The following is a 15601-nucleotide window of genomic DNA, read 5'->3' as shown; positions in this document are numbered from 1 at the left end:
TTTTTGCTCTCAAAATTCTACACACAGTACCAATGATGACAATGTGAAAACGTTTTTCAAGAGCTTTTTGAAAATGTATTAAAAATTAAAAATTAGGAACTCCCACTTCCATAAGTATTCACAGCCTATACCATGAAGCTCAAAAGTGAGCACAGGTGCATCCTGCTATTTTAACTGATCATCCTTGAGATGTTCCTACAACTTAATTGTAGTCCACCTGTGGTAAATTCAGTTGATTGGATATAATTTGGAAAGGCCCACACCTGTCTATAGATAATGTCCCACACTTGACAGTGCATGATAGAGCATAAACCAAGAATGAAGTCGAAGGAATTGTCTATAGAGCACCGAGATAGGATTGTCTTGAGGTACAAATTTGGGGAAGGTTACAGAAAAATACATGCTTTGAAAGTCCCAATGAGCACAGTGGCCTCCATCATCTGTAATTGGAAGACATTTGGAGCCACCAGAACTTTTCCGAAGGCTGGCCAGCCATCTTAACTGAGTGATCAGGAGAGAAGGGCCCTAGTCAGGGAAGTGACCAAGAACCAGATGGTCACTCTGTCAGTAAGACAGAGTGACACTGTGGAGAGAGTAGAACCTTCCAGAAGGACAACTATTTCTGTTGCAATCCACCAACAAGGCCTATATGGTTGAGTGGCCAGATGGAAGCCAATCCTTCGTAAAAGTTTGCAAAAGGCACCTGAAAAACTCTCTGATCATGAGAAACAAAATTCTCTGGTCTGATAAGACAAAGATTGAACTCTTTGGCGCAAAAGCCAGGCGTCATGTTTGGTGGAAACCAGGCACTGCTCATCACCAGGTGAATACCATCCCTACAGTGACACATGGTGGTGGCAGGCAGCATCATGCTGTGGGGATGTTTTTCAGCAGCAGGAACTACGAGACTAGTCAGGATAGAAAGAAAAATGAATGCAGCAATGTACAGAGACATTCTGAATGAAACCCTGCTTCAGAGCGCTCTTGAACTCAGACTGGGGCGACAGTTCATCTTTCAGCAGGACAATGACAACCAAGAGGAATGCCTTCAGGACCACTCTGTAAATGTCCTTGAGTGGGCCAGCCAGTGCCAAGACTTAAATCTGATTGAACATCTCTGGAGAGATCTGCACAGACGCTTCCCTTCCAACCTGACGGAGCTTGAGAGGTGCTGCAAAGAGTAATGGCCGAAACTGCCCAAAGATAGATGTGCCAAGGTTGTGGCATTGCATTTAAAAAAAAACTTGAGGCTGTAATTTCCGTCAAAGATGCCACAACAAAGTACTGATCAAAGGCTCTGAATATTTATGTAAATGTGATTTCTTAGTGTTTTTATTTTTTAATAAATTAGCAAAAAGCTCTAAAAAACGTTTTCATGTTGGCATTTCATTTTTAAATAAGGCTGTAACATAAAATGTGAAGCGCTGTAATTACTTTCCAAATACATTGTAGGTCAAAGATAGTTCACATTTACTCTAAGTGTGACTTTTTCAGGTCATTTAGCAAAAAAAAAATACTGGACGAAGTTAAGAAGTTAAAGGCTCTATGATGATTGTATTCTACATTTAACACTTATTTGTGGTCTACATCAGCATTGCTTAGTCATTGAATTGGGGTCCATTGTTGGGCCACAGGGCAGCACGGTGGAAGAGGGGTTAGTGCATCTGCCTCACAATACGAAGGTCCTGAGTAATCTTGGGTTCAATCCCAGGCTCGGGATCTTTCTGTGTGGAGTTTGCATGTCCTCCCCGTGACTGCGTGGGTTCCCTCCGGGTACTCAGGCTTCCTCCCACTTCCAAAGACATGCACCTGGGGATAAGTTGATTGGCAACACTAAATTGGCCCTAGTGTGTGGATGTGAGTGTGAATGTTGTCTGTCTATCTGTGTTGGCCCTGTGATGAGGTGGCGACTTGTCCAGGGTGTACCCCGCCTTCCGCCCGATTGTAGCTGAGATAGGCTCCAGCGCCCCCCGCGACCCCGAAGGGAATAAGCGGTAGAAAATGGATGGTGGTTGGGTCACCAAAAAATATATTTTTCTCAGCTGTGATCCGTATAGGCCACAGCTGTATTTAGTTTTAAAACACTTTTCCACAAAAGTCTAGAAGTCTAGCGCTAAAGTCATACAGAACAAAAAAAACATGACTAAAGTGGTGAAGCTGTGTTATCATTTGCACTTTAATTTTATTGACAGTTTTGTTAAGAAACATATTCATTATTAGTTTAGTTTATTTATTTTAGCACAACATAATTGTATTTAAATGTATTTTTAATCAGTTAAGTATGTGCCTTTTTATGCAGTATATTTGGCCAGGACTTATTCTTCTAATCAGCCTGACTAAGCCTAAGATTTCTGTGTTGATTAATCTTTGTGATTAACACATGATTTCACATCATTTGATAAGTTTGTAAACGGAAAGTAGGTTAGATATAATCATTGAATATGATTACAATCAAGAGTAAGATTACTAAATCAATGTTAATATTTGAGTCAGGGTTATGTAGTGGAAACGTTGAGCCAGAGGTCAAAAAGGTTAAGAACCCTTGGTCGAGATAATATGTATAGGATATGATTTGGTGTAAATGTTACTCCACAGCACATTTCAACCAATTTTTCTGATTATGTCTACAAACGGTGTTCCCTTTAAATTGCAAATTAACTCTTCCGAGCACAGCCCTTTCCAAAAGTGTCAAAAGCAGGGGGCCAGAGAGTATGTACCGTACTAGGATGCCCACATAAGTACGTCCGTCACACTGTGACATTACAGAGTGCCCACCATTAAAAAAACACTGCAAACCCACCCAATAGCAAAACATCACCAGCAACATGTTGCACCTGGAGTCATTCACTTCCTCAGTAATGACTGACTCGTGGAAGTGCGGGAACACATTTTTGTAAGGTCATAAATGACAGCACGTGGTGCTTTTCTAGTGTACCTGCGTCGCGTGCTGCACTAGCTGCACCCTTCCGTCCTTCAGGTGGATGAGGCTGACACCCATCCTCTTCAACAGCTCCAGATGTTCCGGGTTGTTCGCCATGAAGTCCTGCGCTCTCAGAGGAGGGGCTCCCATGCCCGGCTCCCTGGATGGGGGGGAAGAAACAAGATGTGGATTTTTGATGGTGATATAAACAAAACATATGCAGCATTTTAAAGCATTACCTGTAAGGAGCAGGGCGTGGGCAGCTTTTGTCCACCACGCTACGAATTGGTTCCCTCAGATTACGGGGAAAGGCGGGGTCAGGAAACAGGAGGCGTGTGTTGGGGCAGGTCCAATCGAAGTTGGAATCATCCAGCTCCTCTTCTGTCTGAGGTATCTTGAGCACATAGAACCTTCTATTAGAAACAAGTCTGTTTGGATGTGTCTTGCTTGGTGCAATAATGGCACAATTACCGTTCTATTTGAGGGAACTGAGGAGAGAGAGAGGGCGACTGTGGAGAGCGACAGAGGCAAGAGATGCGCCTCGGTCGTAAAGACGTAGTCCTCCACATCAAAGGGTAGGTCCTCCACATCAGCAAAGAGTAGGAAAAGGTACTTAAACATCTCAGCAAGGAAGAAGGAGTCCATACTATGGAGAAAGTAATATAGTTATTGAACAAGCAACAATGTTTGAGCTTGGAATATGATTTATTCATCTACTCCAGGGGTGTCCAAAGTGCAGCCCAAGGGGTATTTTTGCCCCACAATTTGTTTCTTTATTTGCAGTGTTTCTCAAAGAGTGGGATCTTCATTATTTGTGTCTACACTCTAGTATTCATCTGAGAACAATACCTGGAAAATAAGTGGCGATAACAATACAGTGGAACCTGTAGGACCTCACTAGACAAGGCACAATAGAAACACAAATCAGGGGGAGGAAATGGAAATGGATTGGTCACACACTGCGTAGACACAATAGCTCAATCACGAAACATGCTCTAACATGGAACCTGCAAGAGAGGAAAGCCTAGAGCTACCTGGAGAAGAATCACAGAGCAGGAGATGAAGGCGCAAGGGCTGTCATGGCAACAACTGGAGCGGAGGGCACAAGACCGAAGGGGATGGAGGAGTTTCATCAATGGCCTATGTTCCTCAGAGAATTTAAAGGCCTAAGTAAGTAAGTAAGTAACCTTGGTTTACAAGTGCATGTATTTCTGTATCTGCGACCTTTTCGGTTTTTGAACCTTTACATCAAGCCAAATATGCCATACACATTATATATATGCCATCCATCCATCCATCTTCTTCCGCTTATCCGAGGTCGGGTCGCGGGGGCAGCAGCTTAAGCAGGGAAACCCAGACTTCCCTCTCCCCGGCCACTTCGTCCAGCTCCTCCCGGGGGATCCCGAGGCGTTCCCAGGCCAGCCGGGAGAGATAGTCTTCCCAGCGTGTCCTGGGTCTTCCCCGTGGCCTCCTACCGGTCGGACGTGCCCGAAACACCTTCCTAGGGAGGCGTTCGGGTGGCATCCTGACCAGATGCCCGAACCACCTCATCTGGCTCCTCTCGATGTGGAGGAGCAGCGGCTTTACTTTGAGCTCCCCCCGAATGACAGAGCTTCTCACCCTATCTCTAAGGGAGAGCCCCGCCACTCGGCGGAGGAAACTCATTTCGGCCGCTTGTACCCGTGATCTTGTCCTTTCGGTCATGACCCAAAGCTCATGACCATAGGTGAGGATGGGAACGTAGATCGACCGGTAAATCGAGAGCTTTGCCTTCCGGCTCAGCTCCTTCTTCACCACAACGGATCGATACAGCGTCCGCATTACTGAAGACGCCGCACCGATCCGCCTGTCGATCTCACGATCCACTCCTCCCCCACTCGTGAACAAGACTCCGAGGTACTTGAACTCCTCCACTTGGGGCAAGATCTCCTCCCCAACCCGGAGATGGCACTCCACCCTTTTCCGGGAGAGAACCATGGACTCGGACTTGGAGGTGCTGATTCCCATCCCAGTCGCTTCACACTCGGCTGCGAACCGATCCAGTGAGAGCTGAAGATCTTGGCCGGAGGAAGCCATCAGGACCACATCATCCGCAAATAGCAGAGACCTAATCCTGCAGCCACCAAACCAGATCCCCTCAACGCCCTGACTGCGCCTAGAAATTCTGTCCATAAAGGTTATGAACAGAATCGGTGACAAAGGGCAGCCTTGGCGGAGTCCAACCCTCACTGGAAACGTGTCCGACTTACTGCCGGCAATGCGGACCAAGCTCTGACACTGATTATACAGGGAGCGAACTGCCACAATAAGACAGTCCGTTACCCCATACTCTCTGAGCACTCCCCACAGGACTTCCCGGGGTACACGGTCGAATGCCTTCTCCAAGTCCACAAAGCACATGTAGACTGGTTGGGCAAACTCCCATGCACCCTCAAGGACCCTGCCGAGAGTATAGAGCTGGTCCACAGTTCCACGACCAGGACGAAAACCACACTGTTCCTCCTGAATCCGAGGTTCGACTATCCGGCGTAGCCTCCTCTCCAGTACACCTGAATAGACCTTACCGGGAAGGCTGAGGAGTGTGATCCCACGATAGTTAGAACACACCCTCCGGTTCCCCTTCTTAAAGAGAGGAACCACCACCCCGGTCTGCCAATCCAGAGGTACCGCCCCCGATGTCCACACGATGTTGCAGAGTCTTGTCAACCAAGACAGCCCCACAACATCCAGAGCCTTAAGGAACTCCGGGCGGATCTCATCCACCCCCGGGGCCTTGCCACCGAGGAGCTTTTTAACTACCTCGGCAACCTAAGCCCCAGAAATAGGAGAGCCCTCCACAGATTCCCCAGGCCCTGCTTCCTCATAGGAAGACGTGCTGGTAGGATTGAGGAGGTCTTCGAAGTATTCCCTCCACCGATCCACAACATCCGCAGTCGAGGTCAGCAGAGCACCATCCCCACCATACACGGTGTTGACACTGCACTGCTTCCCCTTCCTGAGGCGGCGGATGGTGGTCCAGAATTGCTTCGAAGCCGTCCGGAAGTCTTTTTCCATGGCCTCCCCGAACTCCTCCCATGTCCGAGTTTTTGCCTCTGCGACCGTTGAAGCCGCACACCGCTTGGCCTGTCGGTACCTGTCTGCTGCCTCAGGAGTCCCATGAGCCAAAAGAACCCGATAGGACTCCTTCTTCAGCCTGACGGCATCCCTCACCGCCGGCGTCCACCAACGGGTTCTAGGATTACCGCCACGACAGGCACCAACTACCTTGCGGCCACAGCTCCAATCGGCCGCCTCGACAACAGAGGTACGGAACATCGTCCACTCGGACTCAATGTCCAGCACCTCCCTCGTGACATGTTCAAAGTTCTTCCGGAGGTGGGAATTGAAACTCTCTCTGACAGGAGACTCTGCCAGGCGTTCCCAGCAAACCCTCACAATGCGTTTGGGCCTGCCAGGTCTGTCCGGCATCCTCCCCCACCATCGCAGCCAACTCACCACCAGGTGGTGATCGGTAGAAAGCTCCGCCCCTCTCTTCACCCGAGTGTCCAAAACATGAGACCGCAAATCCGATGACACAACTATATATACATTTTATAGATATATGAAGCCACCTCCAAAGACATGCACCTGGGGATAGGTTGATTGGCAACACTAAATTGGCCCTAGTGTGTGAATGTTGTCTGTCTATCTGTGTTGGCCCTGTGATGAGGTGGCGACTTGTCCAGGGTGTACCCCACCTTCTGCCCGAATGCAGCTAAAATAGGCTTCAGCACACCCCGCAAACCCGAAAGGGACAAGCGGTAGAAAATGGATGGATGGATGGAGACACACACACACACACACACACACACACACACACACACACACACACACACACACACACACACACACACACACACACACACACACCCACACACACGCACACACACATTCTTATGGGGAATTCTGCTTCACGAAACAAACTTTTTAGTTTATGAACCATGTTCAAAAACCAACTAAGTTTGTAAGTAGTACGACAAAGAATACATAGTATTTGGATTCACCATAACTACAGTAGGAAATGAGGAAAGACCAGTGTGTGTTTTATGATATTCTTCTACCCTTTGCAACATCTCAAATAGTGGGATGTGTATTTCAAATGTGGCTGCAATAAAATACTAAGTAAAGTTCCCAGGTTAACATTGAGCCAAAATTAAGTATAGCAGTATAAAGTTTGAAACCCAGATTATTAAAGGTTAATTGTGTTCACTTGAAAAAAATGCTCAAGCTAATGTACAATAGTTGACAGTTTGAGGCTTTTTTTAAACTGTCCTCTGGATAGATTATAAATTCACGAAAAGTAAATGCAAATATGGACTTTCCCCCCGTCTGATAAACTACAATATCAGTGTTGTAATTTTTGCAGAAAACTAGAACATCACAACTCTCATTTTAAAAAGCAGTAAGTTGATCAAGCTAATAAGCGACCAATGTTTACAGTTCTAAAACATTTTCAATGTTGCTGTGTTAAGTTTATAAAAAATGCACAGTCCAGTGAATCATTGATCATTTTCACTTTTTTTCTGTATATTGAGAATCACACAGACTGAACAGTCATGATTAAGTGTTACAAATTTAATTTACATTAATAACTTTAACATGGAATTTGACTTAAATTGTTGCAGATGTTATCTCATCTCTTTATATTCACTTAATTTGATAAAAAAGGTGATTATATAAATAATGTAACTCACACCGTGTGTTGTACAGTTAAATAAATATTACCAAGTTTTCAATAGTACAAAGTTATCTACCCCAGGCCAGTCACAACAGAGAATTATTGACAAGCACTGGTATATTGTATAAATCCGTTATGAATTCCTAATAATTATATCGCTAATTTGATGTGGATGTTTTGTTCAGCTAGCTTTCTATAATGGCCTAAATTGGATCAGTTTTAGCACAAAATTGCACCTAAATCCTCCAATTTTATATGTATGCGGCCCTTGGTAGAAAAGGTTTGGACACCCCTCTTATTTATTTTATTCTCACCGGTCTTCGTGGCTGCCTGTGCGCACGTCCTTCATAGCAGCGAAGCCGCAGGGAACGCGAGCAAAGCGGTTGAGGTTGTCCAGGATGGTACGACCTGCTTCCAGGTAGTATGGGTCTCCCGTGGCCTGGAGCCAGAAAACAGTTATTACAAAGGCGGATGATTATTCTATACAAAAGCATGTTGTATCATAAAAAAAAAAAAGACTCATTTTCTGGTTTTGAATCAGTTTAATGCAGCAGTCCCAAAACTGTGGCCCGCGGGACAGTTTCAGCCTGCCAGCCCTTTGGATGTCCAAAGTTTAGATTTTTTTTTTTTTAATCTGTTCTGTCCAGCAGCTCAGGCAAATCATATTGTTGATGGAGATGCCCATATCTGCTGTACAGATTTACTTTGTATACTTCTAATGTGGCCCCTGACTCAAAAAGATAAGGGGAACCATGGTTTTATGCATGTAATATTTCAGTGGAAATGCAATAAAATCCAGCAATTGTATTCAATGAAAGATTCACATGGAGTCATTTTATTACAATGTTACCTTGTAAAGGAAATACGTGCTCTCTGCAAACTCCGGCCTCAGTGGATGCTGGGCCCAATGCACTCTGAAATCAGTAGTGAATGCCTGGGTGGACAAACGAGAAAAGTGGAAATATCTGTGGATCAGTACACCATTGTAAGCTAGATGACAGGTGACATTTACAAAACCAAATTTGCTAAAAAATAGCCTCGGAAAATATTGTAATGACACTGCAGTCTGACAAAACAGAAAAGAAGACGCACCACTTTGTCATGGCCACAAAGATAAACCATCCCTTTGTTAAATTTCATTTTTGCATGACCCTATGTGTTCGAGAAAGCACAGCAACATGTGATTACCTCTGGCAAGAAGTTGTGTTTCTTGGTCACCTGATACAACATTTCATGAGTCTCGATGGCTGGGCGGATGTCTCCCTTCAACACCTTGGATGGCGACAGTAGTGACACTGATTGAAATGACATTACAAAAAACAACTCTTCCAATCAAATGGTCCAATCTGACCTGGAGGCCGGGAAAGAAAGCCAGCAGAGAGTCCATCCAGGTCCGAGCTGGAAGCAGAGGTTTGTGGATGTGGACATCCAGCAGCAGAGGAGGTTGGCTAATGTACTTCATTATGGATGCATAGTGCTAAGTGGGAAGAATGAATGCAACAAGACACCCAGAAAGTTGAGCATCTGAAGTGGTACACATCTAAAGCATACATTATATAGAATTTTATTGTGGCTGTTATGTTACACAGTAATAATGAGTGAGTGCTTACAATATTAAAGCGCTGCAGAAATTGGTCATCTCCCAGGAGAACGTAGGCCTTGAGTAGGTATTCATAGTACGAGTCAATTCCTGCTCCAACTCCACTATCTGGAAACAGCATGCATAAATCCAGTGTTATAACTACACATGTATTTGTAGGGGCCAGTCAGGGATCAATTTGTACCCCCACATATTGATTTGGCGCTACTGGTTTGCCGTTGCTTAGTAGCGTAGATTTCCTACTAAAAAATAGTGTAAGCTCAAATACAGAAAACATACGCAAAAACAGTTTTAGATGTATTAAAGTGTGCGCTTACATTATTCCAAGCACATTCCTTTTTTACATCCCAATCAACGCGGAATTGCGCACACATGTTGGAGTGCAGGTGGCTGCTACTCTGTCCACGCCTCCATGTAAATAGTCTAATCATATTTGAATTGGCCATGCACCTAAGATCCCACACTCTACCCAATCAGAATTCACAGACAAGAAGTAGGAGGTGAAGTGACGTCGCGGCAAAATATACGCTTTGGCATGAGTTTCCAGCGAACGGAAGAGGGTTGAGTGGGATAAAGTGTACGAGGCTGTTAATGCTGTGGAGTCAGAGAACTGCACACAGGAACAAATCAGAAATAAGTGGTACTATATCAGGAATAAGGTGAAGAAGAGGATGAACGTGGCCAAAACAGGCAAGGGGACCGAAGACAAAAGTAGTGCTCACGCCATTTGAGAAGATAGTCGCTGCAATGATGCGTAAAACTAGAAGAAAAGGCTGCCTCCGATTACCCCCAGTATAAATATAATTTAAATTAAGAGTTTGAGGTTTGAGCAAGATGCTTCTGTAGGTAGTTAGCGTGCACACACAGTGGGGGGTCTGCTGCAGGAGCAGTACAAAGTTAGCAGTCAGTATTCATTTCTACAGAGTTTGGTGAATATATGACTGTAAGTAGAAATACACTTTCTGTTGAATGTCAATTTTGTTTCGTTAAAATCTCCTTTGATAAACGTTTGCACAAGTTCGCTCTGCTAATTTTTGTTTGCTTGTCAGTGAGCTGGTTTATTGTACATTAGCAATAAGAGAGCCAATTTTTATCCTGTATAATTGTATTGCCTTTTTTCTGTATTGTTGATTTAAACTGTTAAGTCGATTTACCATGATTCCTACATGTATGTGCACTTCATATGTATATTATTGTCCTTCCATTTGCGTGCTTAGTTTTACTGTAACTTCATTGTGGAAACTATCAATAAACTCAAGTTGTTTTGTTCATCTCCAATTTAAAAGACTGTTTACATATACTGTATGGCAAACTAAATTCCAACATTCAGGGAAGGCTGAATAACATGTCAATAAACCACGGGTGTCCAAAGTGTAGTCTCTTTTACATAGTCGTAATAGGCAGCAATAGTTGAAAAATAGAGCAAAACAATATAATTTCAGAAAAAAAAATATATATTAATACTACTTACTAATAACACAGATTTGTTTGTAAATTTATGTATAAAATTTGTTTTGTCTTTTCAAAGAAAATATATGCATCTCAGCCAATTATGCAAATAATAGGGTGATGTCATCGCCCTGGCCACGCCCCTACCATCACAGGAATATTGGCAATCTTTTGGAAACAAAGGCGTCATGGTCAATGAAGCAAATTACCCCCGCACCCCCCACAAGTAGATTGGTGTCCTTTCCGGACACGCCAACCTGCTCCTCTCACCCCTGCGGACCCACTCTCCTGAGTGGATGTTGATGGTTGTTCCCACCAGGTTGCTGTTCCTCTGCCTCTTCTCCCAAAGAAAATCCAGGGCTCTACGGGCGTGCGCCTGTGAAGTAAAATAATAATTCATTTGTATATCCTCCTAAGAGTAACAATGTTTTATATTAGTGACAAAAAAACCAAAAATAAATTTATTTTTGCCAAAGGATGCCAATGATTCAAATGAAATGAGTGTTGCTGATGTGAGTCCAACCTCAAATATAGGATCCCCACTGAAGCGACTTAAGGCAGCAAACTCCAGGATGATGGTCCCCGCGCATGCTGTGCAGGTGTCCGTCTCTGTGCCTGTCCTCGTCTCAGGACCTCTGACGCCGTATTTTAAGTTCACCTGTTTGGAAGCGATAGACGATTACTTCGATTAATTACCTCCACCAAGAGGATAGGTATTTGTTGGGGTTTGTATGTCTGTTTAGTTAGCAACATAGCTCAGAAAACGATGGGCGGATTTTGATTTAATTCTAAGGAAACTTCAGAAATTGGATAAGCCGCAAGTTATTAGATTTTGGCGGGAATAGGGCTCATGTCTGGATTCAGGATTTTTGACTATTGGGCCTGCTTGAGCGTTATATTCAGCTGTTTATGTTTTTATATGTGGGAAGAAAATGTACGTTATTCCATATAACTTATAACACTATTCTTATATTATTTTTTTCCTCTTTTATTCTATTATTATACATGTTGTATTGTATTATAATATGCTTATTTGTGGTAAAACTGACACAAAATATATATTTAAAAATAAATATTGTGGTCTTGCAGCACGGTCACCACAGCAAGTCTTTAATTTGGCTGGGTGCCCTTCTTGATGCAACCCAGGCATTTATCCAAACCTGCGATCAGCACATTAAACCAGAGTCGTCTTCACGGAAGGCAGCAGCGTGTTCTGATACATTGCCAGGGCATATATAATATGTAATATTGTTATAAAATGTATTTAGTCGTCTACCAACAACTTCGTACCTCTCATTATCGGCTGTTACTCACTGCAGTTGAGTAAATGAACGGCCGTGGCCACTATGTAAGGACTACAGTATGCAGATACAGTATACTGCATGTAGATACAGTATACTGCAATATTGCAACTAGTGTTGTACAGTATAGAGCGATACTAATGAATCATATTCGGTACTATACCGCCTCTGAAAAGTACCTGCAGGACGAGGAATAGCTAAACATGCTTCACCACACACCGTAGCTCACCAGCGTCAAAATGTAAACAAACGCCATTGGTGGATTTACATCTAACATCCACTGTAATGATACCAAGTACAGTAGCGTAGCTAGTCGATACTACTATGATTACGTCGCTATTTTTTGGCATCACAACATCTTCTTTTGTTGTTTTTAAATTGATATTATTTTATAAACTCAAGAAATATGTCCCTGGACACATGAGGACTTTGAATATGACCAATGTATGATCCTGTAACGACTTGGTATCGGATTGATACCCAAATTCGTGGAATTATCCAAAACTAATGTAAAGTATCAAACAACAGAAGAATAAGTGATTATTACATTTTAACAGAAGTGTAGCTAGAACATGTTAAGAGAGAAAGTAAGCAGATATTAACAGTAAATGAACAAGTAGATTAATAATTCATTTTCTACCACTTGTCCTTAATAATTTTGACAAAATAATAGAATGATAAATGACACAATATGTTACTGCATATGTCAGCAGACTAAATTAGGAGCATTTATTTGCTTACTTAGTAATAAAAGACAAGTTGTCTAGTATGTTCACTATTTTATTCAAAGACAAACTTGTAAAAAGAAACCTATGTTAAATGTACCGTAAGATTTGTTGTTAAAATAAAGCCAATAATGCAATTTTTTGTGGTCCCCTTTATCTAGAAAAGTACTGAAAAGTATCGAAATAATTTTGGTACCGGTACCAAAATATTGGAATCGGGACAACACTAATTGCAACAGTCCAAATGAACCGTGAATGCGTTTAAAGACACATTTATATTAAGAAAGATCAAACACAAGCAACACACAAAACCCAGTATGTGTGTTCTTCTCACCCTGGGGTAAGGAAGGCCACTGCTGGTGTTGAAGGCTGGCAGCAGTCGGAAGCCCAGGTCTTTGGCCATGTGCAGTAGCTCATCCTGATACCACTGCATGTGTTGACCTTCTTCCTTCAGCATCACTGCCATGGAGTGCCCACCCAACAAACCTCTGATGGGCAGAACATACAAACATACATCACACATACTCTCCATTAAGCATCTTGGAACGCCATCTTACCCGAGGACACGAATGTTGGTTTCAAAGACAGACACCACGATGTCATTGTCCAACCTCACGTCTGCCAGGACTCTCCTGACAGCGGCTTCAAACTCTGTTGTCTTGTTCAAAAGCTGTGGAAATTACTTGCTATTACAAGGCTTGACTACACACATGAAATCATTATTTCTTCCTGCAGTTTCATCATATCATGTTTATCATATCATGCTCACCACAAGAGTATCCAGAGTGTCTATGAGGGTCAAAGAGAACCTAGAGTTGACAAACAATATTTAAAGGACCATCAATAACAACATTGCATGTTCTTAATGACATTTAAACAGACAACTTTCAAAAACAACAAAAACAACAATTCCCTGGTTGCTTTCTCGTCTTCCTGGTAATATGCTGCTCCCTATTGATATGGAGCGTGATTAACACAGGCAGAACATTACTCACTTGCCCAGCGCATCATCGACGTCACCCCGACTGGGTTCTAGTCCACGTACTCTTCCTCTGCACGTTAGAGGCATCAGCTCATCGGCCGGGTAAGCATGGTCCTAGTAAAATGGAAATTGCAGTCACAATAACAAAAACCCTCAAGCATGGACTGACAAAAAAAAGCTTTGAAAATGAACTATACAGTGTGCATCCGGAAAGTATTCACAGCGCTTCACTTCTTTCACAATTTGTTATAGCCTTATTCCAAAATGGAACAAAATCCTTTTTCTCATAAAAAATTCTACACACAATAGCCCATAATGACAATGTGAACACGTTATTTTAGAGACTGTTGCAAATATATTAAAAATAAAAAACGAAGAAATCATATGTACATAAGTTTTCACAGCTTTTGCCATGCAATGGCCTCCATCATCCGTAAATGGAAGAAGTTTGGCACCCCCAGGACTCTTCCGAAAGCTGGCCGGCCATCTATACTCCGTAATCGGGGGAGAAGGGCCCAAGTCACGGAGATGAGGAGACCCGGTTGTCACTCTGTCAGAGCTATAACATTCCTCTGTAGAAAGAGGAGAACCTTCCGGAAGGACAACTATCTGTAAAGCAATCCACCAATCAGGCCTGTATGGTATAGTGGTCAGGTGGAAGCCATTCCTCAGTAATATATATATATACATATATCTGATGTATGACACCGAAAGACTTACAACGTTTGTGAATAAATAGATATGATCAAAATAGTATCAATCTTACAGAGATTCCTGAGCCATTTTGAGAGATAATGAGGGAGCCAGACATGTCATCTCGTGACGTAGAGGTAGGAACCGCAGATCCCTTGATCACCAACAACAATGCAAATCATGCAGACTTTGTGGGAACCAACAACGATTACTTTGGGAAAAAGTATGACTCAGAACCTTATATTGTTGATCCTGAATATAAGGAGGATGAGCTACAAGTTTTAGAAGCTCTGCTAAACAGATCCAGCTTCAGAGAAACACTAAGCATCTTGTAGCAGTATTGCTAAGTGCTAAACAAGAAATACAAACTACAAATATAATAAAATGATGGCTTACTCTACATTGTCTGCTCTCACTTTGATGACTGATAGAATGTCCATATCTTCCCGTTTATATGAAGAATTAGTCAAGATGCACACAAAGGGTGAAAAACTAAAAGTCTATCTGCAGACACTGTCTTCGGTTGTGTGTGTTTGTCTCCATCTCTGGGTATGAATTGAATATCACAGATGAACAACTTCTCGATTTATGGCTAAATCCTCCTAATATCCAGATGAGAGGCATGATTCATAAATTACCAAAGACGTTTGGAGCAGGATATTCAAAATAGAAAACTGAATTTGTGGCATTTTGTGAAGTTTAGACAGCATTTTCACATACTTTACAGATTGTAAATACAATTGGATATTCAAAATGGCCCACTGAATTTTGTATCAGTTTGAGATGTTTACACTGTATTTTCACATACTTTGCGGATTGTAAATACAATTGGATATGGTTTAATGGATACAATGAAACACAATTAAGCATATAAAGTCAACTTGTTTTTCCACTCTACTGGTTCTTCAATGCATTTTAGGCAACATTGCTCACTTCCTGGAAACGCAGCAGCACCGCCTCAGAGCATGGTGCATGCGCACTGGTGCAGTTTGCAATGTTTGGCTCAAGAAAACATAGCGGAAAGCAAGACACGGACCTCGCCCCAGGCATTTTCCCTCCTGGTAAACGGACAAAATCTGAAGTGTAAACGTATTTTGGATTCCTAAAGCCTGCTAAGGATAAAAAAAATTGCCATTTGCCATTGTCAGCTCATCACCAGAAAATGCAGGAAAAAAGTAACCACAAAGGGACGCAACACTTCAAACATGATGAGC

The 15601-nt window shown here is 42.8% G+C and overlaps 1 protein-coding gene across 3 annotated transcripts in view; it reads right to left on the bottom strand.

Annotated features, from left to right (window-relative positions):
* Window positions 1-15601, bottom strand: part of edem3 (ER degradation enhancer, mannosidase alpha-like 3) — a 36703-nt gene that overhangs the window by 15513 nt on the left and 5589 nt on the right. For all 3 annotated transcript variants that reach the window (XM_061977944.2, XM_061977945.1, XM_061977946.2), the window contains exons 3-16: window positions 13708-13808; window positions 13482-13521; window positions 13270-13382; window positions 13047-13200; window positions 11210-11344; window positions 10957-11062; window positions 9248-9345; window positions 8989-9114; window positions 8826-8909; window positions 8488-8571; window positions 7952-8076; window positions 3392-3566; window positions 3160-3314; window positions 2936-3080 (exon numbers count right to left, since the gene is read on the bottom strand). In XM_061977944.2, the coding sequence (XP_061833928.1) occupies window positions 2936-3080; window positions 3160-3314; window positions 3392-3566; window positions 7952-8076; window positions 8488-8571; window positions 8826-8909; window positions 8989-9114; window positions 9248-9345; window positions 10957-11062; window positions 11210-11344; window positions 13047-13200; window positions 13270-13382; window positions 13482-13521; window positions 13708-13808 (1641 nt within the window). The remainder of the gene's footprint in view (window positions 1-2935; window positions 3081-3159; window positions 3315-3391; window positions 3567-7951; window positions 8077-8487; window positions 8572-8825; window positions 8910-8988; window positions 9115-9247; window positions 9346-10956; window positions 11063-11209; window positions 11345-13046; window positions 13201-13269; window positions 13383-13481; window positions 13522-13707; window positions 13809-15601) is intronic.

The sequence above is a fragment of the Nerophis lumbriciformis genome, linkage group LG18 (assembly GCF_033978685.3).
Source record: "Nerophis lumbriciformis linkage group LG18, RoL_Nlum_v2.1, whole genome shotgun sequence".
NCBI lineage: Eukaryota > Metazoa > Chordata > Actinopteri > Syngnathiformes > Syngnathidae > Nerophis > Nerophis lumbriciformis.
Note: the sequence above shows the minus strand (reverse complement) of the source record. Positions and strands in the feature narration are given on the sequence as shown.